This window comes from Pyrgilauda ruficollis, unplaced genomic scaffold (genome assembly GCF_017590135.1).
Source record: "Pyrgilauda ruficollis isolate IOZ18807 unplaced genomic scaffold, ASM1759013v1 scaffold3, whole genome shotgun sequence".
NCBI classification, from domain to species: domain Eukaryota; kingdom Metazoa; phylum Chordata; class Aves; order Passeriformes; family Passeridae; genus Pyrgilauda; species Pyrgilauda ruficollis.
Genome location: NW_024524377.1, coordinates 14,048,126 through 14,075,971, shown reverse-complemented (window position 1 = coordinate 14,075,971; position 27,846 = coordinate 14,048,126). Strand labels below are relative to the sequence as shown.

Below are 27,846 nucleotides of genomic sequence, written 5' to 3'. Positions count from 1 at the left end.
CCATGAGATTCCTTCCTGTCCAAAACATACCACACAGTTTGCTCTTAAGACTATTTATATGGCCATCTTTGTTCTTGGAGCTGTATAGCTTCTGTAAGGTAGTTTTACAAGTCTCTCAAACTTTAAATACAGGAAAACAAAACAGTGAAATGAACAGAAGGTCTGCAGACAACCTAAGTGTGTGAGATTCATACTTGCAAGGTCCTCTTAATAAGGTTTTATTGGGATTGTCACTACACCTGTAAAAATGTGGCCTAAAAGGACACACACACTTAGCTGAAACACCAAGCCAGTATGAAAGATCAAAGAACCTCAAGAACTTCATATACTTAGCAAAGTACTCTTTTCCTCTGCCACTTGGTTCCATCTTATCATCTCACATTTCATACCAGACAGAAATCCTTGGGGCAGTGGCACTGTCTTTTTTTAGCACTGCAACATTCCTGCACATTTTCAGTGCTGGACACAAAACAAGGATGAATGACTCCTCTTGGCTGCAGGCCTTGCTTTACCCATCTGCTCCTCCCCAGAAGCCTGCTGCTCTCTTGGAAAACATCATACCCTGAACTGGGAACTGACAGTCGGTTTGCGCCTCTGGGTGCCCATCTTCAGTGTCTCTTCACTGCAACGACTGCAGACTCTTTCAAAAAGGTCATAGATGAAGTCCAGCCTAAGGGAGAAGAATTAAAGAAGATGCAAGGTACCTACCACCTGTGAGAAGATGGTTCTTATTGTCAGCTACTGCCCTGTCCTATTGTGAAACACCTAACTTTTACACCTGCTGTGCCAGAGGAAGCAGTTCAGCTGATACTTCAGTAAGGAAACAAAAACTTCCCACGTGGCTGCCCAGATCCTGTGGGCTGCCCTGTATGGCACACTCAGCTGCAAAGCCAGAAGTACCCTCCCACACTTTCAAGTAGGATATTACACAAAGGAAAATCTCCCTTCTGCACTGGCTAGGATGCTTCCCTTGAGCAAGGAGGGAGTGCTCAAGGGACACCTCCCAAACTAGCTCTCGTGATCAGCCCCCATGACATGATCATGAAATTGGAAGCCCAGCTCTTCTGCGGCCAGAGGAGTTCTAGAGCTACCCTCCATGTAGCTAGCCCTCCAGTTCCAGGGAATCTTCCACCATTTTGCCACTCCTGAGACACTGGTGCTGGTTCTTACAAAGCTGCACAAAGTTCTTCAGAGCTGCTTGTACCAGTTTATTGTTATGGCTGCTTCTGGCCCAACTTCCCTTCTGGCACGTTGAAAAAGCCTGAGCCCTTCTATTATGCTGGACAATAACAACCACAATTCTGGCCTCAAGCCTCATGTAAAATGCTCCCCAGATGCTACTGTCCAAGTAAGACAACTATGAGCAGCTCATGGTCTCAGCTCCCTCAGGTTGTTTCAAAGCTTCTCAGTGCACACTCTGCAGCAGCTTCAGAGAAGATGCAGTTCTGAAACAGTCTCACCATCTCAAAGGCAATACATGGACTGTGGTAAGAGGCACATGGTGGAGCTGCTGCTCAAAGACTTGTAGGATCCTCTGTAGTATTAAATGCCTCCCTCCTACTAGGTCCTGCTTCTGTTTCCCAGATCTTGCTCAAGATCAAAATGAGCTCATTTCTCTAAGATCATGTTGCAGCTCTGGGATATAACATTAGAGTCCATGCCCAGTCCCACAGCAACAGCTCAGTCTGGCTTGGATAAGGACAGATGATTTTCACTAACAAGCAGGCTGGAAAACAAGCAGCATCTGTACAAAGGCTGGCAACTGATAGCATGGCAAAGAGCATTGACTCACTCAGGGAAAACTTTGCCATTGTAGGTATAGGGAGGTAAGAGGAAAAAAGAAAAGGGAAGGGGAAAGGGAAAAAACCAAATTGCCTGAAGGGACGTCTGTCATGCTGTTAAAGCTCTTTTTAAAACTGGGACAACATGAGTCCTGATTAAATCTGTGCCTCATCTGACTTCTCCAGCTCTCCTTTCTTCTATCAGGACACTTCAGCACAAAGAGAAGAATGATTAAGAATAATGCCTGATGCTCTGGCAAAAGCAACTGCTTTCCTTGGTCTGGTTTATTACATGAATGTAATTAGTTCCACCCAACAGATGTGGCCTCCTGACAAGCCTACCTGCTGTCTTTCAGCATGTTTAAAATGTCATCACGAAAGGTGTCTCTGTTCTTCTCCAGAAAGCCTCTCACATCATACAGCACCTGCAACACAGACACAGCCACTAGAGCAGCCATGCAGATCATTAAGTCCTTCCACATTTACATGCTAATGTACAAAGCCTCCAGCAGAGCTACACAGGAACACTGCAGGCATGTGCCCAGATCTGAATTTCTGGGGTCAAAGAGCTAGAGAGTTCTGCAGTTCCTGGCAAGAAAGTGATTTTTAGCCATCAGTTAAAAAAACATACAAAAAAACCACCCTAAAAAACAAGTGAAAAAGCTGCAAAGATTTGCCTGGCAGGAGAGGGTCTGTGGGAAAATCCTCTGCAAGGTGTGAGGTACTCAATTCAATTCAGGACAGTGAAGAAAACAGCCACCCAGTGTCCCAGCTTCCCAACCACAAGTGCTCAGCAGATTATTCTCGGAGGAGGTTAGCCCTTCTTTAATGTGCAGGTGTCCTCCCTTGACACACCTTCATCTGCTTCACATCTCTTCACAACAAAGAGCAACATTTAACCTTGAAGGCTCGGGAACCTTTTCCGTTTTGCGACAGGCATTCAGCCTTTCCTCCTCCTGCTCCTCAAAAGTCAAATTTTCCTTGTGACTTTTCCTTTGTTTGTGAGTGTCCAAGAAAAGACAGCATGAATAACAGAAGTAAGGAGTTTATCCCCCAAACAAAAAGTTACCTGAGAAACTCAAGCATCCCAGCTGAAGAATACAGCACTGGAGAGTGACATGCTATTTTAAACCCATCACACTTGTGCTCTGGTACAGGCCATCAGATGTGTGGAAACACACAGCTCAGAGACGTTATTAGTTTTTGGAATCTAGAATTGAGAACCTCAAGTCCAGAATATACCAAGCATCTCACAAACACATCAGGAACACCCACCTCCCCTGCATAATGCCTTATGCCAAACTGATGGTCTGTCACCCGAGGCTTCACATAGTAGGGGTTGCTCTGAAATGAAAGAAAAAGAAGTTGTCTTATAATGCTGGTATAAGTATAAAAAGTCAGTCAGGAACTCTGTCATGACTATGACAAGGCTGGGATGGGCAAGGACCTTTGCTCTTGCAGAGCCCGACCACATCTGCTGCAGCTGTCTGCAGCTACATTACAAATATGTTACTCAAATTTAAGATGGAAATATCCAGCCCTTCAAGGCATTTCTCATGTGAGCAAGGGCTTGCAGAATCAAGGCTGCGGAGGCATGCCATGGATGAAATGTTAATTCTTGTGTGTCTGACACCTGAGGAGACTGAGCTCCACACAAACCATGTGGTGCAGGACACAGGATCAGGATGCAGGGAAAATGGCAGCTTGCATAACACCTCCACACCTTTTCTTCATCAAAGGAAATAACATATCAATTTCCTGTCTTCCTCTATATTTCATCTTTCCTTGCACCTCTCTTCCCCTACATTCAATATTCAGTTTTCCTTTCTCTTTTTCTTCTCTCATTTTCCCCCTCCTTTCTCTGTTCTGTGAAAACCATTTTAACTATTTAAGAGCAGCCATGCTGCTCTAGACCAACAATCTATCCAGCAGCATTCTGCCTCTAGCACTGGCTATGTAGGATAGAGTACAAACAAAGCAAGTAAATCATACTTTCATCCTAATATCCCCTCAAAGTCTAATTCTTTCTCTGAGGCCTGCCTAATTAGTAACCCCAAATGGATTTCTCTTCTAAATACTTGCTCATTCCACAGGTGAACCCATGCAGACTTCTTGCACTGGAGTGTCCTTTCACAGGGAGCTCTCGACCAACTACATGTGGAACTAGAGCTGCTTGGATTTAAGCCTGTCTTCCCTTAGTGCCATTAAACTTCTACAGGCCATGTGTGACTTTTACACCCATCACACCCACCCAAGATGTCTTGTCTCCACACTGCAGGTCCCTTCAATGCAGTTTTCTGTAGCACTGAAGCTGTCCCAGACCTGCTGTTCACCACTTCTGACAGAAGCTCTCCTTGAGGGGAGGGGCCCCATGCTGTACGTGGTTCAAAGTGAAGGTGATCTACAGACTATACAATTCCATAACAATGTTTTCTACTTTTACTGTTAGTTTCATGGAAGCTTTTACTACTTCTTTTGGGGATTTTTGTTACTGCTGAGCCCCGTGCTGGTATTTCCATGGAACTCCATCACAGTCTCTGTCTGGGTCTCACACCTGAAGAGCAATAGTCACTTCAGGGCCATCACTTCAAAGGTGAAATCGGGACTGTTTTCCTTCAGGCACAACGTTTTACATTTATCTGTGCCGCTTTTCCTTTTTATTTTCACTTTACAACACAATCAGTCTCATGAGGCCCCTCTCAGACCAGCCTTGCCCTGTGAGCCAGCAGAAAACCTCAGTGCTTGTAGGAGACTGTCTTACAGAGCCTCCTGTCATTGAGGCAACTGACCATTCACATTCTGTGAATTTACACAACTGTGAAATCAGAACTATAGGTCTATAGTTTCCTACAATAATTTCTAAAAATTAATATAATCCCAAAGTACTAAAGTACTAAGAAAATTTTAAGTAACATGTTACGTGATGCTGTTTGTAATTCAGCTCTTCAAGATCTTTTAGCAGTATTTAGCAGGTGGACAGCTTCTTATGCTATGATGCTGTTTGTAATTCAGCTCTTCATCTTCAAGATCTTTTAGCAGTATTTAGCAGGTGGACAGCTTCTTATGCTGATCATTTGTTAGTGCTACTGAAAATTTTTTCATGGCTGTTTTTCTTTTCACACTGATCCCATTTCATTGCTCTTCCCTTCCCCCCACACAGTCATCTTTTTCAACCACAAACCTCCCTGTCTTCCACTCCAAATACGACTGCTACTGAATCTCCCATGTGGATTGGCATCCTGTTCTCCTCTCCCTCTCTACCAAACTTTTGTATTTCACCCATGCTCACAACACTTTTGGTTCCTTCTGCTATCTTCCCTATTGCTCCTCTCTCCAAGTTGTTTCAGAGGTCATATTCTCTTAAATCCCAGCTTTAGGCTTTTCCTCCAAGACTACAGCATTCCACAGAAAATACAGAGAAGAGGGCTTGTTCTCATCAGGCTTCCCAGCAATGCTGCCTGGATGTCTTCCAATGCTCTTCCAGCCAGCACTAGAGACTTTAACTGGTATAAAAAATGCTTTTGCCTTCAGCAAATGCAAATCCTAGAGCACTCTCCACTGTTCCTCCCTGCACTTTCACTCAGCCTCTTCCATCCCTTGCAAGCTTCCTAGAGTTGTACATTAACTGCTATTGCCTCAAAGCAGACAGAGGTGACACTATGAACAGCTTAATGAAAAGGCTACTCAAGGCACAGAAATCACCAAAAATAGCAACCAAAATGTAGTGGGGCATAAAGGAATGCAAAATAATACTGGCAGTCTCATGCTGCTGTACAATAAACCACAGGTACCTTCTTACCAAGGGAACTGCATTCTGGTCTGATTATTTATCTCAGAAAAGAATAGAGAAAAAAAATATGTAGACAAATTCAGAAACAAGCAGGAAAAAGAAAGAGGAGCTTTGAAACGTCTCCATTTGGACACAAACTGAAGAGTTTGGGACAGTTGAGAAAGAAAATTCATAACAAGTGATACATTAAAAATATTCATTAGTTCTATACGAAGAAATACCAACAACAGTTTTTAAAAAAGAAGGTAAATCAGGCATTCTCACATTTCTTGACCTGTAATACCAGGCAAAGCCACAGTGGACTAAATTGAAAGCTTTGATTTAAGCCCAAAGAAAGTATATATTTCCTCAAAGCTGTAAGTAGCCAACCAAAAGTCATTGCTATTGCTTTTAATTTGAAGTCATGAGTATTACTAGCAGAGTTACAATGCAAATATGAAAAATGATAATATCTGCATCTATACCAATTAAAAAAATTCAGATAAGGGATACAGATTTTTATGTTTTCAGGCTTGGATGAAGCCTGAATTAGAAGACTAGAACACATATTTGCTGACAATGCTCTTACTAAAGTAGCTAATTATTCCATAAGTCCATGCTACAGGCTCTAATTTGCTTTGTTTTCAGTCTATTTACTATTTAGAACAAAGTGTTGGCTGTAGCAGAGACATGGCAAGGGATTGCTACAGTGATCTCAGCGGGGTTTCTGTGTCCCCAGGATAGCTTTCTGACCTGCATGAAAAAGTTCCACTACTGTGTCCAGAACACAAGACAGAGGATGAAAGAATTTAATTAATTAGGAACAATAAGAGAGCTTTCATTAAAAGTCATGAGGCAAAAGCCGTCCCCAGCCCCAGGAGACAGATTTGACATGCTTTGGAGCAGACTGCTGTGAGTCAGCTGGCAGGAGAAACCCACACACGCTGTGCAGCCACATCCTGTGCCTGGGGTGCTGCCTCGTGTCCCGTCGCAGAGCAGCAGAACCTGACTCCATCCCATGCTGCAGATTCAAACCTCTGCCCTCAGCCTGTGGAATGCACACTCCCTCTCCTCTGTGTGCACAGGAGAGCATTCTCAGGTTGCTTTACATATTACTGCTGTTCAGCGCAGCCTTATTAAACACTCACAGGTTCGGGCCTAAGGCGTTTTAAATTTACTGCACAAAGCACATATTTTACATCAACAAAACCTTCACTTTAGGTTTTGAAATGCTGATGGGGCTAACATACTGATCATTTGCCTGCCAGGTTATTTTCTTACTTACCATATGCTGGCTGTGAAGTTTTTCCAGAAGGGTGTTGTCTGTGCCTTTGGGGAATCGACTCTCTTCATTCACCAAAGCCAGTAGACCTAGTTTCTACAGCCAAACAAGAGACAAGCTTTTACAGTCAGCAAAAGCTTTAACTACACAGCACCAAGCCAAGAACTGGAGATCTGAACAGACCATTGAGCAATAACCCTTGAGTCATACCCAGCAAAACTCAAACTGAAAGCAGAATTCGGGACAGTTAATGCATTCAGCAAGCAGATCATAAGTGGAGATGGTTTATAAAAAAATCACATTAAGGTTTTACTTGAATGCTAATCCCTGTCTAAAACTGATACCCTTCCTAAGCTTATTCTCAACAATAAGCTGAGATCTGCTTTCTTGAGCTGGAACCATGGATAGAATAGCTCACACTTTTGATAGGTCACTATGGGAAGAGGATCTAAGCTACTATCTGCTTTTAAAACCAGGAAATGTCAGGGAAGATCTCAAGACACTCAGCAGTCCCCACTGATCCCTAGAAACTGTCACAGGTAACTGCTTACCTTCTCAATAAGGTCCAGGCACTCTGCATTATCCATCCAGTCAATGGCTTCCCAGTTTATCCCTTCCCTAATAGTCAAGAACAAACAGAAGAAAGTTGTGAAATGCAAGATCCAATGTCCTGGGGCGTAGGAGAGCAGAAGTAACTGAGCCTGGCAGCTGTCCCAGGACTCAAGGTGATTTGCAGGAATTAGGCTTTGCTATGGCTGAGGAAAAGAGTAAGGGACACAATGCACTGCTAACATAAGGAGATGGAAATAAGAGACAGCCTTTCTCATCCATACCAGTGACTTAGACTGATGCTTTTCCTATAGTCATTGAGCAAATTTCACATGAATTTTAAGCCTGTGCTCTTTCTGGAGTGACGAGCATCAGCCCACACAGCGGTGATGATGGACAGTTTGCTACACAGCCTCAAGAGTCAGCTGCTGACCCACCAATCTGGAAAGCAGACCTGAAGCACATCTGCCAGAAGACTGAACCACAGTTCACAGGCCCACCAGGAGAAGAGACTGGAGAGAGTTTTCAGGGAGTTTTGAAGAGGGTGACGCAGGTAAGCTTTGGCCTGACATGCAGGGAACCTACAGGTGGCCCTGCATCTTTCAGAATAGGAGCTGATGTAGGTACAGTAGTGCAATAATGTGCTTTGAAAATCACCCATGATACTCTGTTAATCTGCTGAATGTGTTTTTCCCCCTTACCATCTTCTTATACTCCTGTAATACAGGATATGTCTGTTTTCAGAATTCAGAGAAGCCTAGAATAACTCTTAAGAATACAAGGAAGACTAGAGGCTATGTGTGAAGCTACTTACTGACATTCTGATACCTCCTCCTTTCAGGTGGAGACTAACATTTCGAAGAGACTGGAGCTGTTGCCTCCAAATGCTTCAGCCCAGGCTTCATACTTTAATGTTCAAAGCATTAAGATGAGATACATGAATCTGCTTAATAAGCCTGAGGGAGCAGAGCTTATATGGTGAAAGATGAGCTTTAAGTACATTGCCTTAGAATAATTTGATATGTAGTCAATAAAAAAACCTCTCATTCCTTCCAAAGTTTAGCCACAGAACTCAAACTTCCATGCAACCGTCAGGAAAAAATAATTTGTCATGATGGTACCATTTTTAATACAAGATTCCTGCAATGGTGGAACTGGCCTGAGAAGTGAGCACATAAATAGCCTTGCAATTTTGCAATCTTTAGAATTTAATGAATTGCCTATTCAGCTGTCTCCCTTTACAAGGCTGCTCTCATTTGCCCTCACTGACCCTATTCAATCCTTTCATTCACAAACATAAAGGCTTCTGTTTCAGAGCAACAACTGAAGTATTTGACTAGCAGCCTTCTCTAGAAGCAGAAATACTCTAGAACATCACAGGTACTTCACAAAATACAATCCAACATGAAGCCCACAGAAGAGGAAAAAGCAGAAGGCCCCAAGCTCAGCCTGATGTAAATCTTGCTAAGGAAAAGAGTCCTTTTCATAGTATAGGAATCTCTAGGACAGAAAGAGCTGTCAGATATCTCTAATTGTCTATGTTTAGGGAATTTCCTTTTTGCACACCAGGATTCCATCTGCATTACACCACCACTGCCATAGATAAATCATTACCAAAGTCAGTCACACACCCATTGACCATATATTCTAATGGGCTAAAGCCCAGGAACTCTCCATTCAGCTGAGAGACAGAAGGAACTCTGGAGTTTCTAAACACTACAATGGAGAACGCTTTTTCCTGGAGACAAGTGACTTGTGCTGGAAAGCACAAGGACAATGCTTATCAAGACACATCCAAGGTCAGGGCTGTAGTAAGGCCCAGCTGCCTCTCCTGCTTCAGTGGCAGGGACTGAGCAGCACAAGAGAAGTGATGTCCTCCCTCCCACTACCCATGAAAGCAGTGGGGCCCCACTCCCACTGTTTGTCACCTGTTGTACTCCAGCTGCTCCAAGGAGAAGATGTGTTTGTTGAAATATTCCTGGAGTTTCTCATTTGCATAGTTAATGTTAAACTGCTCAAAACGATTCACCTGCAAGAAGAAGCAATTATCAAATTTTACATTCTTGTTCCTGAGCTCTAAAAGAATCTATACTAGCAAAAGGGAAGGTATCAGGCTTGGAGTAAAGCCAAAAAACATAGTGGTGTCAGGTGGATGTGAGGAGGACAGTATGGAGAGGTCCAATAGGAAAACAGCTTTTGTAGCCCATGCAAGGTTAATTCAGTAAACCTAATTCATAGTAAAGCATGCTAAAGACAATTATGTTTCTCTTCTTGGAAGAAAGAAAGAAATTCTTTCTGTTTCTGTTGACAGTTCTGTTAGAACTGTTAGGTCACAGGGCTTTCTCTTCTGTGAAATATCTGAGCAGTCACTCTATGACTGCTCAACATACATCCCACATCAGCTGTAGTTAGAAGCATCACATGCAGGATTTCCCCACACAACACAAAACAGATGTAAACAAACAATGTACATATAGGATTTTGGATAGCTGGTTTGCATACAAGTCAAAAATTCAGTATTATCTATCACAGCAGATCTGCTTAGGGTCTGTATCACAAACCAGACCTTGAACATCAGCCTGTATGAATATGGCTGGCAGAAATGGGCAGCTGAATATATCTTTCTGCTTTCAGGGGAAAGTGGCAGGGTGAAGATTTCAGAATGCCCTATGCTATCCTTACCAGGATGCAAACCCACCAAAGTTTCTTCCAAAATGCATCAACATCTCCAAAACCAACCCACCCCACAAAAAACAAAATCCTGACCTGAAAGTTCTCGAAGCCAAAGATATCCAGGATGCCCACAGACTTAAAGTTTTCCTTGCCTTTGATCTTTGTATTAATCTTGCTAATGAGCCATGAAAAACACTGGGAATAGAGTGCCATAGAGAGGGAGTCCCTGGAGTCAGCTGCCTGTAATACAGAGAGAAAAAATGAGTCACAAAGAGAACAGAAGGCACAAGGGCACACGAGTCCCTGTGGACTGCAGGTTCCTCCGCTCCTCTTCAGGTTTCTCAGCCTCTGTACTGGCTGTGTACAGTGCAGTATTTATTTGTAACAAGTTTTCAAGTAGCCAGACCACACACAGACAAGCCATAATCTTTGGGTAACTGCACTTGAGAGGGTGAAGGAAATAACAAAATCGGTGGCATTTTTTGGAACAAGTGCTGGGACAGGGAAGGTGGCAAAATACCTCACAACTAAGCCCACGGGAGTAATTTGTATCACCTGCGCCAACATTTGCAGTGACAGGCAAGGTATCTCGGTTCAGTTCTCCTAGCAGAGCTGTCAAATGGGTGTCTGCTCAGTTTTCAAAAAACTGGTAGGGCAGGATTTAATAGAATATTCTGTCACCAAGTTGCCCTCAAAAATTCTCTTTCCAAAACATTCCTGCAAACAGCATTATCCTACTGGAATCCAATTAGGCTGGCCAACAGCCAGGACACATGCTCCAGAAGTTCATGGGTTGAAACTTTCTGCAGTTGACCCAACATCCCCTGCAGATACCATAACCAAGTGTCACACATGAAAAAAATAACTTAAATTGAGATCACTAACAGGCAGTAGATAATTGAGTGTATGTAAGCATGTGGATGAACATCCAAAATCAAACTTCTGGTATCTCAAGCAAAAGCCTACTACCTGGTAGCTGCACAAGGAATGGGCTGGTTGCATATTTTGATAACACTTGGACAAACAAAAGTGGCACACCTTAAATCCTCCAATTAATAAAGAGACATGAGACAGAACCACAAATTGGGGAGTCTGATCATGTGTTGTCTTCTGCACATACACGATTTAGAAAGGGAAACCAGAGCTTAGGGTTCTGGAAGGACGAGAAGGCCAAAAATAAGGGTCCCTAACAAGAAGACATGATCTCAGAGAACAGAAAAAGGAGCCAGGAGAGAAGATGGCAAAGATCATGACTGGAACAAAGATTCTGGAAGTGGGGAAAGATCCTGGAGATCAGAGACGTGGAGATAAATGTCAGGGCATGCCCAAGGACCTTGGCTGGTAGTACCTGAGACTGATAACTGCAACTGCACAATATAAACCGAGACAAGCTGTTGCCCAACCCTCTTGGACAAGCCACAAACTCCCAACTGGGAAAAGAAGTTGACATCTAGAGAATTCCAGAGAATGTAATGCTGAGGGGAGAGCGAGCCAGTACATGAAATAATCAAGTAGGGTGAAAGCTGTAATCTTGTCATTTCATAAATAAACCACAATAAATAGATTACAGGTTGTTCCCTCTGTCTTGCCTGTGACACCAGCAGGGCAATTTCTTCAGTAGGCCAGACCAGCAGTGACAGATCTTCTAAATGCACCCTCACCCGCTTCAGTTTTACAACCCTAAATAACATGAGCTCTTTGCTAATGGCACAGGCCAACTGTTTCTGATCCCTTCCAGTGCCTCACAAACTTCTGAGGCCCAGCCTGCCAGATCCTCCTTTTCACCCAACCACACTGGTTTTCTCCTCCTTTTCTCTTCCTTGGTACTATTTCCTCTTCAGCAGCTCAAAGCTGACACAGAATAACCTCCCTTCTCCACTGAAGAGAACATTTCAAAGCATGGGTGCACACGCCTTTTTTGGCTATTTCTTCTCTCCATCAGATGATCTGCCTTATTGGTTGGGACTAAGAATGCCCTCAAGGCCATGCCTCTGTAGTGTATCTGCCTATGCAGTAAGTTGGACACATTTTCCAGGAACAGCACCTCCCCATCCAGCTGTAAGCAAAGCCACTTTCCCCACAATATGGCTCAAATGAGATTCTCAAAGACGCCTTTCATCCTCCCAGCTTTGCCTGCCTTGAGGCCAGTTCATCCATTCAGCCCACTGAAATGTCAAAGCTCAGAGGGGTAACGAGCCCATTACATAATGAGAAATCCCCAGCAATTCTACCCCACCACAAGTGGGAATAGGTGGGTGCAGCACTTAGGGCTTAGGCAGGAGCAGCCTTTACAGTGTTGAGTGCAACAGGCTCACCTAATGAAGACAGCTAAATGACAGCATCCAGGTGCTATCACAAATTTTTTGTGGCATTGGTACTTCATTGGGCTGCAAGCAGTAAGTGTGGGGTCCAGTACACACACATGTGAGGAATAGCTATGCCATCAGGGAAAGCTCTGTTCAGGGAGACTGTAAATCCTACAACTGCATGCCATTGCTGTGGACTGCATGAAGTGCCTCTGGTATTATCTGTTATCCAACCTTGAGCACTGCTAGAGAAAGATGTGGCTTATTTAGAATAGACAGCTGAGAAGAAAACGGTGGTGTTTGATATTGAGGATATCTACCACAGACTACAGGCTGAAAAATATTTTTCACACAATTTCACTGCAAAGAAAGGTCACAGACTATGCAGAAAAAGGAGACCATTTCTTAAAGGAAAGCCTAGTTTGTGATATATTAGCATGTGTGTCCACCACAAGAAAACAAGCAACTACTGTACCATAATGAGCAATGCTGAGACTTCACCTTGAACACAACTTGCCCCAGTTAGGGGCACTCCACTTCTTAAAAGATGTGGGAAAACAGAGACAGAAGACAAAGAGATTTAGAAAATTACTTACAAGGAAGCACTGAAGGAACTGGATTGTTTAGCTTAGAAAAGAGAACACCACATGAAAAACTTCACAGAAGCCAAAGCTTGTAAGGTGGACAGCTGGGATAATCTAAAATATGAGGAAAATCTTTTCAACTCCAGACTCCACTGCAGCTAAAGCAGGATACTTAAAGATGCTGTGAAATTCCTTCCATGGGAAATCTGAAGGAAAGTTAGACAGACATCCATCAGAGAGAGTCTCGTAACTCTGGCTTCTCTGCCAATGTAGGCGTTGGATTGATAACCCTCTGCAGTCTGTGCCAGCACATGATTTCCATTACAGATGTTCATTTTGCCACAACATGGTGCCTTTTCCATCCTAGTAATAGTACTCCCTGTCTTCCAGTGTCTTGCATTTTATTAATGACAGAGGATTTTCTGCAGTTATCTGTGCATGGGCCTAAAACACCAAGAGTGCCCTCAAGTGATCAGCAACACCACAAGAGCTACATATCAGTTTATTTGATCCTCCTTTGTGGTTGTATAGATCCAGAAAGAAGCTGCTGCAGCGTAACAGCCTAACATCTCTCAGATGTTTTGTGGGAATTGTGTGCCAGCTTTTACCTTCCAGTAAACACAGTGCAGCCTAGAAGCTCTGCAGGTTAAAGCATGCACACATGCAATTACCACAAAGCATCTGATGCACCTTCTCATGACACAAGTATGACTAGCTCCTGGTGAGTGAAGGTGACTTAAAACCAATATTGTGCACTGGCATTTGCAGGTGGACTCCCCTGAAAAGCAGAGTCAACACTGGGACCTGAGCTACCAATAAGGGCAAAATACCTGAGGAAACAGGAGGCCCTCGGCTGGAATGGGTGACACAGAGGAAGACTCAGGGCCTGGAAATGCAGAAGTGGCAGAAGTGGAAGCATACACTAGGACACTTACCTGCTCCACAGTGAGAGGGGAGCTGATCTCTTCCCCACGCAGAATCATGGATCTCTGTGTCAGCACTTCAGAAAGCTGAAAGGCGTCCAAGCCCAGGAGATCACTGGCAACATTCAGCACTAAAAGGAAGACACACGTTTTTCTCCTGCATGGATCCTCATCACTCACAGGGATATCTTTACAGCTTGGTGAGGAAATCCCAGGGATTTCTACAAGGCAGGTGACTAAACCCCAGCACAAAACACACTCCCCCTTACTTGATTCTCTGGGGCATACCCAAAGCTGTAGGTTCACATATCCAGTCTGGAGCTCATATACCCATTATAAAGCACAGTCTCATGTTAGTCAGCCTTCCTGCTGACAACAGGAAGAGCAAAACCGTGCTTAAGACTCAGCACCAGAAAAACACTGCATGAGAAGATATGCTTTTGTAAAAGCACGATACTGAGTGCAGTCTGAGCATGGGATTGCTAAACTTGGATGTTAAGATGAGAGGCAATTAACTTAAGACTTGAAGAAACACTTGTAATACATATTTATTACTTCTGTCTGTTTTGGGACTCACTTTGTGGACCAGCTCAGATTAAATAACTGTAACAGAGCGCATTCTAGCAACTGCTTCAAATGAAGATGGGGGAAAGTCTCTAACAGATCACTTTTATCTCAAACTCCTTCCTGATCCTATTTCTTCCATCTCTCTCAATCCAAAAGAGAAACTGAGGCTGTGGACTCAGTCTAAGAATATCAAGGAGCACAAATGGATCACAGGGCCACAGACCAACTAAATCCCACTGGCACCTGGGAGCCTTACATCCTGTGGCAATGCGTCTGAAGCGTTAAACTACAGGGAACCTGCTGGTGAAGGTACTGCAGACCAGCATAACAGAGGGAGAAAGGAAAAGGGAGAGGGCTTTATAGGGGGCCTTATGGGGCTTTGCATGGTCTACCAAGTTGCTAGGGTCCTACTTACCTGCTTTTGTTGTAACCTGGGCCCCACCAGCTGTCATAAATTCAACGTTTCCCAAATGAAGTGTGCCAGAAAGAAGTTTGAAGATGTCTCTGATTTCTTCAGTGCTGAAGTCCACCACCTTCATGGCAGTCTGTGCAAAACCAAACAGCTAATGTTAGCTGTATGTACAGCCAAGTACAATGCAACCACCGGAGCCAGGTCCAGTGTGTGTAAGATGTAAAACTCAGAATTACGGCCAGGTTACAGATGTTGCTGGATGGCTTCCACATTCTCACTTATTTTCTTCCCTGAAGGATGGATCCATATAAGATACTTAATTTACTCTGATCCACATAACCCCCTTAATTCATTCTTAGTATAGTAGATTTATGCAGCAAGATTTAAAACCAGGCTTTCAGCATTGACTGTTAGATGGCTGGAAAGAGATTATCAGATAATAAGGAAGTATGGCACATTCCCTCTTAAGGCCTGCATGTGAGCCAGGGTTTTTGAGGCATAAATTGACTTTGAGAGGTAGGACCTAGTCTTCATGCCTATACCCTGTAAGTGGGGCAGTCTGGGGTTCTAGTTCCCTTCTTTCCTCCAGCAACTCTTCAGCTGAAGAATAAATGCCATATTGCCACTGAATCTTCTGCTGTACAGGTGCTTCCTTCCCTTAAATCACACCTAACCAGGAGGTGCTGAAATCCTAAGCTTGCTGTACTCATCTTGCCTATCTGGTTTCACGTACATTATTAAAGCCTTCAGGCCTACAAGCATTATCAAATAAAACAAGAATTTGCACATTCATCCTGCTAATCCCTTAACCTCTGATAAACAGGTGTCTGTTAAATCTCTGTGATATTTCAGAATAGGTGGTTTGCCCAGGTGATGTGACTTCACTGGAATATTTCAGGAGACCAGTACCTTCAGATCAAACTCTTCCCCTTTTAATGTTCAGTCTGAGGTTTCCTGAATCAGGCTATCTAGAAGGCTTCCACGAATCATTATGGGGTGGGGTTCTGCTACCCCAAATTCTCTATCATTCTAAATTATTATTCATACTGACTGTTTCCCAAATTTCCCCATTTCTGTACACTAAAGCCACTTTTTTAGTCTTGTTTTAGCTGAGTTTTGGACTTGTTGAACACCAAATTCTGGCTTAGGGCAAATCAATTCTGCCTGTGAGATCTAGATCATGCAGCATGTTTAGTCCATGAGACTGTGCCCAAAAGCTCAGGAGGAGTTAGGACTGGACTCACCATGACCTTACTGAACATCTCTACATCATTCAGGTTCTCATCAGTCACACAGCCAGACTGGTTCAAGTAGCGATAAGTCTCTGGCTCACAGAGGGAGAGGCTCTCTGCAACAGAAGAAAAAGAGGCAGGGGAGAGACAACAATTTGTTTAGCAACCAGTCTTTTAGATCACAGAAGAGGAGGGTGGGAGAGTGTGCCGTAACAAAGCTTGCAGATGGTATGCAAAATAATTCAGAACAGTCAAATCTCAAGCTGCAGAGTCTCAGAAGAGTATCTCAATACTGAACTGACTCAAGAAAAAAACTTTTAATTCTAGCTCCAAAAGTGTACAGAAAAATAGTCTTAACTCTATACATATGGTAATGACCTCTCAATTAGATATCATCACTTGACACAGAGTTCAGAGAGTCACGGTCAGATTTCTGAAGACATTTGGTGCTAAGCAGCAGTTAAAAACTGAACAAAGTTCATAAAATTAACCGTAAAACAAGAATTGGGTCTCTGTATATTTGCTGTGCAACCATATCTTAAACACTATCTGCAGATTTGATCCCCCATTTTGAAAAGAACATAGGAGAGCTAAAAGATCAATGGAGGAAGGAGGCAAGGATGATCAACAGCCAAAACCACACTACAGATGAGGAGGTGAAGCAGCCTGGGACACCAGCTTGGAGAAGTAGATGGGGAGGAATAGCAGAGCTCTGCTGAAGAAAAGAATCTGTTTTGTATGTTTTCCCTAAGCAACTGATAATAACCACGATCCCCACTATTTTCCTTTGCTTTAGATTGATCTCTGAATTGACCTAAGTAGCCATTCCTGCATGTACCCCCTAAAACTGAAATCCTACTCCCTTCTGCTCTGTCAGGCCCCAATCTTCCATCTGATTATCCTAACACACAGAAACCAAAAGCATAAAGAAACTCCCCAGGCCCTCAAAACCAGAGTACAACTGTAACATCTTCCTGCCTGCCTATCTGACCTCACCAGAAACACCATCAGTGCTCAGCAACGCCTGGGACAGACACACACAAAAGTTGTTTAGGGGGATGCTGCACTACAAAGAGGATTCATCCACAGGCTGCAGCTACCACTTTCCCTGTGTGCACTTTTTCAGACCCACCTCTCCCTTCCCCAAGTTCAGAGCTATAAACCCTTTGTTCAGACACAAGACATGTTTTGGCTCTAGTATCGCCACTACATCACTGGTCTTTGTAATTCTTCTCTCTACTATTACCTATACTGAAGATTTGTTCTAAAAATATATCTATCAGACCATCCTTTGAACTCCTTGAACAGCTCCCACCAGCAACTGAATCAAGACTCTACCTTTCCTCTGCCTCTATCACTCACCTCATCACTGTGCACATACTTTTTCCTTCAGCACAGAATGCCTGAAGTCTTTTCTCATAAGGCATTTTTGTCATCCTCAGCCTCTTTCTCTTAACTCTCCTTTCTGTTTCCCATAAAATCACCATATGGCTGGCCTTCAAGAAGAAGCTACATATCAAGTACATGAACCATCCATGCCCTGACTTACACCTGCTTCACATGTTGGACTGGAAACAGGACAAGAGACATATCCCAGAACATGAAATTACCTTTCTGCTCCCCGCTCACACCAGCTAGCAGAGCATAAAAGATGTGGTAATTCCGCTCCCCAGGGTTCTGGTGTACCACCCTGTTCTGAAACAAAGAATACGAGAGTAGCCAGCAGAAAAAGATCAGACCTGTGGTTGCAAAGGCAAAAGAGAGGACTAGGATACAGGTAAATCTCCAGGGCCAATGCACAAGAGGGGTTTCTTGCTATTTAACAATGGTTTTGTCAAAGTAAATCCTACATCAAGATCTTTGTGGCTGTGCAACCGAGCATACACATTAACAAACTGAACTTTGTCAGTTCTGGCCCTGCTCCTCAGTGGATTCCTGACTCCAAAGTAAACTACATCCAATCAGAGATGCCTGCATTTGGAGTTGCACCCCATATGCTTCTCTGTGGAGCTGTGTTTCCAGGTACTTCTCTCTCCCTTTCTCCTTGGTAAACAGTTCTTTCTTGGAGTCTCTCTGTAATGCACAGAGTTTATCACAGATGGGAGAACAGGCTGTGATAGACACAGAACAACATTGCTCCTCTGCCTCTTCCTCAGCTGGGACAGCTGCAGTAGTAACAGCTCAGGAGCTGATGTCTACATGCTGCAGTGCAGACAGCCTCATCCAGGAGGTGATCTGGCACTGCCACACCTTCTCTGAGGAGAGGGCTCACCCAGCACTCAGTGGAGGTGATACCTACCTTTTCCAGTAAATCTGAATAGCATGTTAAGGAAAAAACATTGAAGCACAGATTTCTTGATGATAGGCAAAAAATCTTCTAGAAACATTGGGATGAACCCTGCAACCGGCAACAAATCATGAAATAGCTGACACTTTGGAAAGCAGGTAAAGAGTGGTTCTAAACATCATTTTAGCTCATCCTCTCTATTCACTGTCCAAGGAAGTATGATGTGCCAAAGAGATATTTCAAAGGGCAGGGCCGGGTAGAGCATAGATAACCTAACAAAAGATGAGCCACATTAGGGACACCTAGAAAGATTAGAGGCCACTCTTATCTGAAAGCCTGCATTGCACACAGCAAGTCTTGCATCAGTTCTCATTGCTGCTGCAGGAGACTTCTATCTTAAATCTACTGACAGCACAAGGAGCAGAGGCCAAACAATCCAAACCTGTCATTTACAACAGCAGTAAATTCATCTGGCTGCTACTCCAGTGCCAATTGCTGTGGCTTGCAGTCAGCAGCAGCTTTGAAAATACATCAGGAAATGTAGCCAGGGCAGCTTTACCTCCCTCATGGAGACAAAAGAGAAGTCAAAGCCTTTGGGAGAGGGGTCCCTGGCCATACAGGGAAGAAAGTCATCATGGCTCAACACAGTTTGACTGTGTCCAATCTTCGCTGTCTTTCTTGTTACTGGAACAGGCTCCCCCACAGAAGTGGTCAGGTCACCAAGCTCGTCAGAGTACAAGGAGCATCTGGACAATGTTCATAAGTCATATGATTTCATTTTAGGTAGTCTTGAGAGGAGCAGGGAGTTGGACTTAATGATCCTTGTGGGTCCTTCCCAACTTGAGATATTCTGTGATTCTTTGACTAGGGTTCCAAGGTCCACAGAAGATGGTAGCCCAAAACAGGGACTCATAATTCTCTTATTTATTCCTACTTTGATCTCACTTTTCTCAATCACGAATTCATTGGCAGAGCTAAGATAAGCGAACAATTTTATGTGGAGCAAACAGGATGTAATCAACTTAGGGGATCTTCCCAGGCAGAAAATTCCAGGGTTTTAAGTATTGAGTGTTGAGATTAAGGAAGTGCAAAGTCAAACTATGCCCCTACCTAATGCAGTACTGAGACAAAAGGCTCCCAGATTTAGGTGCTGCAGAGCCACAAAACAAACACTTATTCCCTCTTTAAGTTGCAAATTTGCCCACAGCTGTAAATTGACTTTGAAGACCTTTGATGAGGAATTTCCTGACCTACACTGAGCTCCTCCTCATCTTTGCTCACTCCGTCCCTTTCTGGTGCACTGCGGAAAAGGATACAGTCAGTTACTCGGCCTCCCTGGATGTGCCCATGTTGAGAGAAGTGCAGCTGGATGAACTTGCCAAAGCGACTGGAGTTGTTGTTATAAACTGTCTTGGCATTTCCAAAGGCCTCCAGAATGGGGCTGCAGAAACAAGGCAATGAGGATATCATTAGTGATGGGATACCATTGAAACAAAGCATGTGCCCAGTCTTTTGACATTTGCACGCTGTGTTCTGCCACGAGAGATTTATTTGTTACAGCACCAGCCTGGACAAGCAGGAAGAGCTCAAGGGAAAAGAGGGATGGCAAGAGCAATTTAACACGCTGCTAGATAAATTTTAAACCTTTGGGATTGCAGTTAATTAAATCAGTCCCCAGTCTGTATGGGCAGCTGGTGCACACACTGTCAAGGGCACTCCCCACCAGTGTGGCTTGAGGAAATGAAAGGTGGCAAGAGCCAGCCAGGCTGTGTCCTCAACACAGCACATCCCATGAATACAAGTGTACTTTTTCAAGGATTTTCAGAAGCATCAGGCATATATGGCAAACAATCTGTAGCTTTAAACCACATACTTCTGTATTCATTCTACCTTTTTTCCTTCTGCCTTTGATAAACCATCTCTTAAAATTACAGGCAAACATCTTCAAACTAACAAACAGTAATAAAACAATTTGTTTGGTGCTTATATTTGATACTGGAACACACAAGCCTTTGTTACCTGAATCTTGCTTAGGCTGATATATGTTACATGGTTTCCAGGTAGAGGGACTATACACACACTATAGATTTGGAAATTACATTCTAAGAGAGTATCATCATCCACTTCAGGTCCAAAAAAAAAAAAAAAAAAAGGGCAAAAAAGTCTATCACCAAACATCAGATCAGCTATAAATTGAAGAATTTTGTCTGCTGTTCACCTTTCCATCTTCAGGAAAAAACAGTTAAAATGCTTGTTACTTGCTTCACAGAACAGTACAAGGGAAAAGCCTAAACCACTCAAACTGACACACAGAATCCAGGATTAAAATATTCATTTCTGCAATTAAGCAAATTTCAAAATAATCTGAAGAGCTGACAAGCGAGGAATCACAGAGATGTTAGAAGAACAGCCTGTATGTTTTCATGTCTAATTTTAAAACATATATAGTTTTAAACAAAAATTATTGCTGTTATTACCCTGAGAAATACTGGCTTTTAAACATCTCCACAGATCTATTGTGCAGTCCCACTGGAGACTGGGGCAGATATAGGATTATTCACAAATTAGAAACTATAGCACAAAAAATAACCACAACTAGAGACATCCTGGAGTTTGCAGAAAACTTCAGGCCCTGCAAGGGTTAGCTAAGGGAGAGCTGTGCTTAAGGAAATAGTCAACAACCTGCAAGAAAATCCAGGCAGTATTTTCCTAACACCTCTTGAAACAATCGCTTTCAAGCAACAAGGATAGAAATGAAAATTCCTCTGCTATAAGACACTACAACCACTGAAATGCCAGTTAGAGAAATCTGGGTGCACAGATCAGGGAAGTTCCTTGCCCTGGAGAATCTGAACTCCAAGACCCACACCTCTGAATCAAGTATTCAAATAAGGACATTGCACAGAAATATCCACACCACTGCCACGAATCAACAAAATAACAGGACAGACAGGAAAAGGGAGGACAGCATTGCTCCTTAGTATGTGCTGGGCTGCAAGCATGAAAATCCACCAAAAGTGAACCTGAGGAGGGCCACTGTCAGAGCAAGTGCAGCTGAACTCCAAACACGTGAGGCAGGGTCCACAGGAGCAGCAGCAGCTTCTGGGTCTGGGCCAGGCCTTCAGCTTCTTGTCTTCAGAGAAAAGGTGACAAATCAGATTCTCTTGCACTCACATTGCAATAGTTCATGTAGCACTAGAGATGTACACTGAACAGGTTGTGATCTCTTACTTCACTCCAGCTCACAGCTGTGGCATCTTACAGACTCAGGAATCACCTACCCACCATCATAAGCTCTCTGGATCACTGTCAAGTTATCACTTCACTGCTGAGAGTGCTTGAGCCTTCTAAGCCGCTTGCCTTAAAGCAGATTTTGCAGACCTTAAGTCCTGACTGTGCTGCTCTTCAGAGCTTTTTTCCAATTTGCCTCCATGCCTGCTAAGACCTGCACACCTGCAAAGGATAAATCATCCAACCACAGTCTCTGGAACACCAGGTCCAAGGGCAGCAGTCCTTCTCCTCAAGGCTGCTCTGCTTTATAAGGACCTAAAACCCACAGTGCTCTCACAGCTGCCTCCTCTGGGGGTTTCTGCAGCTATCACAGGCTCCATCTGGGACTAATCAGCCTCAGCCTTGACAGTACCAAACTGCAGGACTGCCAGCAAGATCCTTCAGCCACAGGCAAGACAGTCTGGGAAATTTTAATGTAATTTGTTTAATATAATTCAGGTATTAAGGAAAACAAGGACACAAACAACAAAACAAATGTATCTTTCCTGCCTCTTTCCCCAGGCTTACCTGAAGTCAAACACCTACTGTCCTCCATTTCTTAGCCTCAGCTTTCTTTTATACCTCAGGTTACACCCACTCCCTCAAAATTTCCCCCAGCATTGCAGCACAGGAGCCTAGGGTCACACTCAGGACTGCTTCTGTCATTCTTTGCTTCCTTATTTTCTCTGCTGCTCTTTGCCTCTTACTGGTTTTCCTCAGCCACGCTTTGCTTCTGCAGGTTCTCCAGATACTTTTTGCCTTATCTCTGTGTTCCAGCACAGGTCACCTGTGGGCTATGGTCCCTCAGGGGTGTCAGGAGCTCTTCTGGCATGAAGTATTTTCCCTGACATGTGTCTCCATTCCCTCACTGCTGCCAGCTTCTCTCTCAAACACATTAGATTCAGGTGCCATGCGCTTCCCTGCCTGCCTGATGCCTCATCAGGGTTTAGGTGGGTGGTGGTTGTTCCCTGGTGCCAGCTCCCATGGATGGTTCTCCATGAAATCACTTGCCAGGACAGCAGGAGAGCTGCCAGGTTGCCCGTGGGACCCCTGAGGGCAAGACAAACCAGCAGCCTGAAACACAGGGAGGCCAGGGGAAAGCAGGGGCTCATGGAGGAAACCAGGAGCCAGAGTCTCAGCACTGAGAGGACAGCTACAGTCGAGAGCTACAGCATTAATTCTCCAGCTTAGGAGATACATCCCCACATTGCTGTTGGAAAGAAGCCTAATCCATCCATGGACAGCTGGGAGAGCAGCCAGAGGGAGGCATCGTGGCAAGACAGCAACCTTAGCATTTCCCTGATGTGACATCATTCTGTGATCCTCTCTACCCAGGTCTGGCTCCATCCCTGCCCCGAAGGCAGGGGTCCCCAAAGGCAAGGATCCCCAAAGGCAGGGCTCCCCAGAGGCAGGGCCCCCCAAAAGCAGGCTGACCCAGCACTCTGGGTGCCCACAAGGGTGACTGTACCTGCTTTCCAGGATGGCTTCTTCCACGTGAGTGCTCTTCTCAGACACAGGGGCTCCAAGGGAGGTCTGGCTCATGGCTGACAGGAATTTCAGTAGCAACTTGGTGCTCTCAGTTTTTCCAGCTCCACTTTCTCCACTGTTAATAGAAAACATACATTTCATTCAAAAATCCAGGACAGAGCTGATGACCATCCTACCGGCGGCACAGGAGTGATCTCTAGGAACAAACGTGCGACGTCTCCGCTGTGACAAGCAGGGATCAGGCACAGGCAGGGAGGGTGGTGTGGGCATGCAGGCAGATGTCAATGCCAATGGAACAGCAGGAGCAAGGCGTGTGAGGCAGCCATGGAGTAGCTGGTTCTCCATCTCTAACCTTATCAGAACACACTGGCTGTCATGACGCTTCCACAAGCAGCAGTAGCACTCGTTAGCGGTGGCGAAGATATGGGGAGGCAGCTCACCCAGGCGGTGCTGTCTGTACAGCTCTATGGCATCCACACCGTACAGACCAGGGATGGGTTTGTAGGGGTTTACTGATGCCAAGATGGAGCCAATGTTTGTCTACGGGGAAAAAAAACAAAACACAGAAAGGAAATGAAGCGAGCTCCTGGGGGAAAAAAAAAAAAAAATCACAACAAAGGCAGACCCTGAAATAAGTCATGGTGAAGGAGAAAGCCTAAATAAGGACACTGGGCTTCAGCAGAGAGCTGCACAATTTGGCAAAGATGTCAAACCCCGGAGAAGGAGCTGTACAGCTGGGTATGGATGGGGCACTCTGAATTTTGCTGCTTTATAATATAACATTCTTATCCAGTCGTCCCTATTAAATTAAGCTTACACAATATAAAAACGTGAAGCCATCTTCATACCCAGCTACTTTGCACTGTGCTTGAAGCTGAGTAGCAGAGCCAGGACTGAAGGAGTGTCAGGAGATACCTTCAATGCCCCCATCCACAGTCCTAAGCAAAGGGGGCTTGGAAGGGTTCAGGAACCTCCTGAACAGAGTTGGAACACACACACACACACTATACACATGTGCAAAGAACCACTAAAGCATATAATTGTTCTTCTGCTGAAAAAATGCTGTTTGGTGCAGCTTAAATCATTTGGTAAACCAAATCAAAATTGACAGCTGAAGATAAAGCTCTGGATTTCAAGTCAAAACACTTCTATATTTTCTAAATATTTTATTTTGAAAATATTTATTTTGAAAATCTCACAGTCCAAAAAAACAAAGCAGCAAGACTTAAAATAAAATACCCAGAAAACAACATTGAATTTCAAATGTATTATTTTGTGCAGTGAGAAGGAAATTAATTTTGCTTTTTGGGGCATGACTTTTTCAGTTCAGCCAACCAGCTCAAATCCAGTTATTCTCAGAGCTGCAGTTCAGAGCAATGGTGCCACCTCTCTCCTAATGATGGCTTTGTGATATGGTCAACATCCATGCTGCTGGTGTGGTGGCCTCCCTCACAGGGACATCTTGGACTGCTCTACTCAAGGAATACCCATTCTCAGCAGACATGACCAAATAAACACTTAGATTTCTGCAGGAGATGTCAAGCTTTGTGGTCAGGGACAACATCTAACATTATTTCCAAACCATGAACTAACTACAAGTCACCCATCAGATATAAAAGCATCTGAATGTATCTGCTGGAGAAGCTGTAAATTAAACACTTGGTGACAAGGAAGACTCATCAGGCCAAATGAAATCTGAGGCTACAGCAATGGCAAGCTCTGAAGTCAGAAGCCAGACTGGTAAGATGCTGTAGTCATCACCAAAATATTTAAAACTCATTTATGAAAGCAGCACTCAGAGATCATTGGGGAGGGGGGAAAATCACCTAGGCCAAATTGCATTATCACTATAAACACATTATGATGGATCAAGTCCTTAGGACCCTCTGACAGGGACCTTTGTGGGCAGAAATATAATTAATTGGTAATGAAAGCAATAAGCAAGCAGATGATCTTTGGCCAGAGAGGTGGAGAGAGAGAGAGAGAGGAAAGCACTGAGTGTCAAAACATGATTGGGAAAAAACATTGCACAGGCAGCTGAGGAACAGGCATTGTCCAGAGACTGTAAGACAGAAATGTCCATTCTAACTCTTCTCCCAGACCTTTGCAGCATCTCTTCTTCTCAGATGTTTCAGTCTGCATTCTCCACTGTAGTTTCACTAGGAACAGAGCTCCTTTCCAGAGAACTTCTGGAAAGTCCTTTCCAGAACTTCTTCCAGTACATCCATCTCTTTCAAAGGTGTTCCTAGAAAACTTTTCCACCACCCAGTTGCAGTCACATTCATTCCCTTATAGACAATTTCTATCCATAATTTTTAATAGCAGTAAAACCATGTACATGCTAGCTACTCTATCAGCAAAACAATTGCCCCCAAAGAACTCTCCAGAGCAGGACAATCCACACGTGGCAAGTCTACTTCTCAGCCTGCTTGGATGGTTAGGCATGGCTTTGCTAAGGACAGCACAAAATGTGGCAGTACAGCCCCTGTCTCATTCCTACATCACTCACATTATGTTTGGTCTACTTTTATTAAGGAATACAGGAATTATAAGAATGAAGAGGGAAAATGCAGGCTGTTGCTGTGCTCAGCAATAATTTCCTTCAACAGTTGGGTAGAGCTTGAATAGTATTTATCTGTAAAACAAAAGGTACTGTTGAGCTTGTCAGTATTGCTGTAGTAAATTAATTACGGGTGCCAGACCAGTCTAGATATACTGCTACCTACACTCCCTAATCAGAAAGAATTCCCTTTAGAAGCTCACAGTGGGGCTAATAATCCTACACTGTGGGGTTCTTCCCAGTGCTGAGCATGTTACAGAGGTCAGGCCCCTTCATACCTCTCCAAAAATTTCAGACCCAAGGTGCACATCTGAGATTCATGTACTATGCAAAGGCAAAAAATGAAGGGTAAAGGTGTTAAGCTTTAACACCTTTATGCAGAGATGGAGGAGGCACAGAACTAATGCTCAATAAGAGAAGGAATGACACCTCAGAGCTAGCTGAAAGGCTTGAGGAGGTGCGGCTGCTGTGACACTGCTGGTGTTGTGGCATTTCTGGTACAAGGCACAGACTGAAAAGGAAGAATCCTGCATCGCATTCTAAGGTGTGAGGAAGAAGAAACAGGAGGTATATACCCAAATGGGTCAAGAGCTGCACAAACATGTAGCATGTGTCAAACACAGGACAAGAAGAGCAGCAAGGCTATGGGCCAAGAAAGTAATGTGTGCACGTGCGTACTGTCACAGGGTCACAAGGCTGTGTTTACAGACAGGCAAAGGTGTCAACAGCAAAAAAAAAACCAAAAACAAACAATACCAAAAACCCCCCAAAAAACCCCAAAACAAAACAAAAAACCAGGAGAATTTACAGTCTCCTCTGCATCCAGTGCAGGAGGTGATTCAGAAAGAGGGTCACTTTACTGATAATTTACTGGAATACAGGTGCATATGCTTTGGTTGCCTTGATAACGGTTGCTATGCAACACAGACAGAGATTTTCATTTTTTCTGTCATATTCTGGAAATTCTGTGTGCACATAGCATGGACAAGCAAGGTAAGAGTCTTTGTAAACCATCTTCCTTGCTGTCTCCAAGTCTTAGGAGAGCACTGCCATCCCAGCAGTTCAGGGATGTCTTGTCCCAGGTGTGCCTTTCCTCACAAGTCCCTTTCCTAACACTTGTCTCCTTCCTGAGAGGAAATCAGGAGATGCTATTCATTCATCTGTGCAAGGAGAGCAGAGCAATCAAAAAAAAAAAAAAAAAACACCAAAAAAACAAAAGGCACAACTGCATGTAAAAGCACAAGAGAGGGGCAACAGGTTTGCATTCCTAGTTTTGTTAGGCAGTATCTTTTGTCTGTCAGATCAGGAGGGATACTCAGCAACCACCTGTGTACATTGCATTTCCAGCCTGCTTGGCCTTATAAACCATGGAACAGCCATAATGGGGAACCTGGGGAATGTGAGTGACAGCCCATCAAACATGGATGTTCACAGAGGATACAGAGCTGTGCAATTACCACAAAGCTCAGAGGTGAACATTCATGTTTTGCAAGTTCCTCCACAGAGGCAAAGAGACCCCTCTGATAAGGGTAGGATCTCACAGGGATGATGGAGCTGGCAAGGCAGGAAATCCCCTCCAATTCCTATCCTCAAGAGACAAGGATAACATCAGTACTCCACATGCAAAGTGGCAGCCCTGAAGCTAAACAAAAAAAAAAAACAAACATTAAGCCAAAAGGGAAGAGCACTTACATAGATGTTACCCTGTTGGTAGCGCTGGTGAAGGTTAAGCAGGATGGCAGCTTCATGCAGATCTCCCAGCATGGACATGTCTTCTACCCCATCAACGCTGGTCTGGTGCATGGGTGAGACCTTTTCTCTGGACAGGGTGGCCTTGGGGTACTGGAACACCTGGAAGAATGGGGAGAAGGACAAATAAGCTAATAACACCTGGGCACATGGTCTGATTTCCTACCAGAAATGTGCACCTTTATATTTTGGCACTGGAAAAGGAAATTAATAAGACACAGATCTGCTCCCTACTTTTACAGTCAGCCTTCCATTCCTGTTCCTACATATTTGAGCCCTCTGGCCAGAAACTACACAGCATACTCCCTTCCTTTGCTACACAGCCAATCTCTCACTTCCACAACTGATGGGGACAAATCAACACAAGGTTACTTAATTTCCCCTTAACAGGAGCAGGGCACCAGCCTCCAGCTG

The 27,846-nt window shown here is 44.0% G+C and overlaps 1 protein-coding gene across 3 annotated transcripts in view; it reads right to left on the bottom strand.

Moving 5' to 3' along the window:
- LOC121356802 (unconventional myosin-X-like) overlaps positions 1-27,846 on the bottom strand; it is an 88,291-nt gene that overhangs the window by 41,428 nt on the left and 19,017 nt on the right. The window contains exons 3-18 of one of the 3 annotated variants that reach the window (XM_041473601.1): positions 27,376-27,534; positions 23,476-23,663; positions 23,104-23,238; positions 19,682-19,806; positions 18,378-18,391; positions 17,689-17,773; positions 16,091-16,194; positions 14,850-14,979; positions 13,880-13,998; positions 10,148-10,294; positions 9,310-9,410; positions 7,384-7,450; positions 6,836-6,928; positions 3,057-3,125; positions 2,124-2,206; positions 562-670 (exon numbers count right to left, since the gene is read on the bottom strand). In XM_041473601.1, coding sequence (XP_041329535.1) covers positions 562-670; positions 2,124-2,206; positions 3,057-3,125; positions 6,836-6,928; positions 7,384-7,450; positions 9,310-9,410; positions 10,148-10,294; positions 13,880-13,998; positions 14,850-14,979; positions 16,091-16,194; positions 17,689-17,773; positions 18,378-18,391; positions 19,682-19,806; positions 23,104-23,238; positions 23,476-23,663; positions 27,376-27,534 — 1,728 coding nt within the window. Of the gene's footprint in view, positions 1-561; positions 671-2,123; positions 2,207-3,056; positions 3,126-6,835; positions 6,929-7,383; positions 7,451-9,309; positions 9,411-10,147; positions 10,295-13,879; positions 13,999-14,849; positions 14,980-15,082; positions 15,137-16,090; positions 16,195-17,688; positions 17,774-18,377; positions 18,392-19,681; positions 19,807-23,103; positions 23,239-23,475; positions 23,664-27,375; positions 27,535-27,846 lie in introns of those variants that run through there. The other 2 variants (XM_041473602.1, XM_041473603.1) reach the window with 2 other exon arrangements.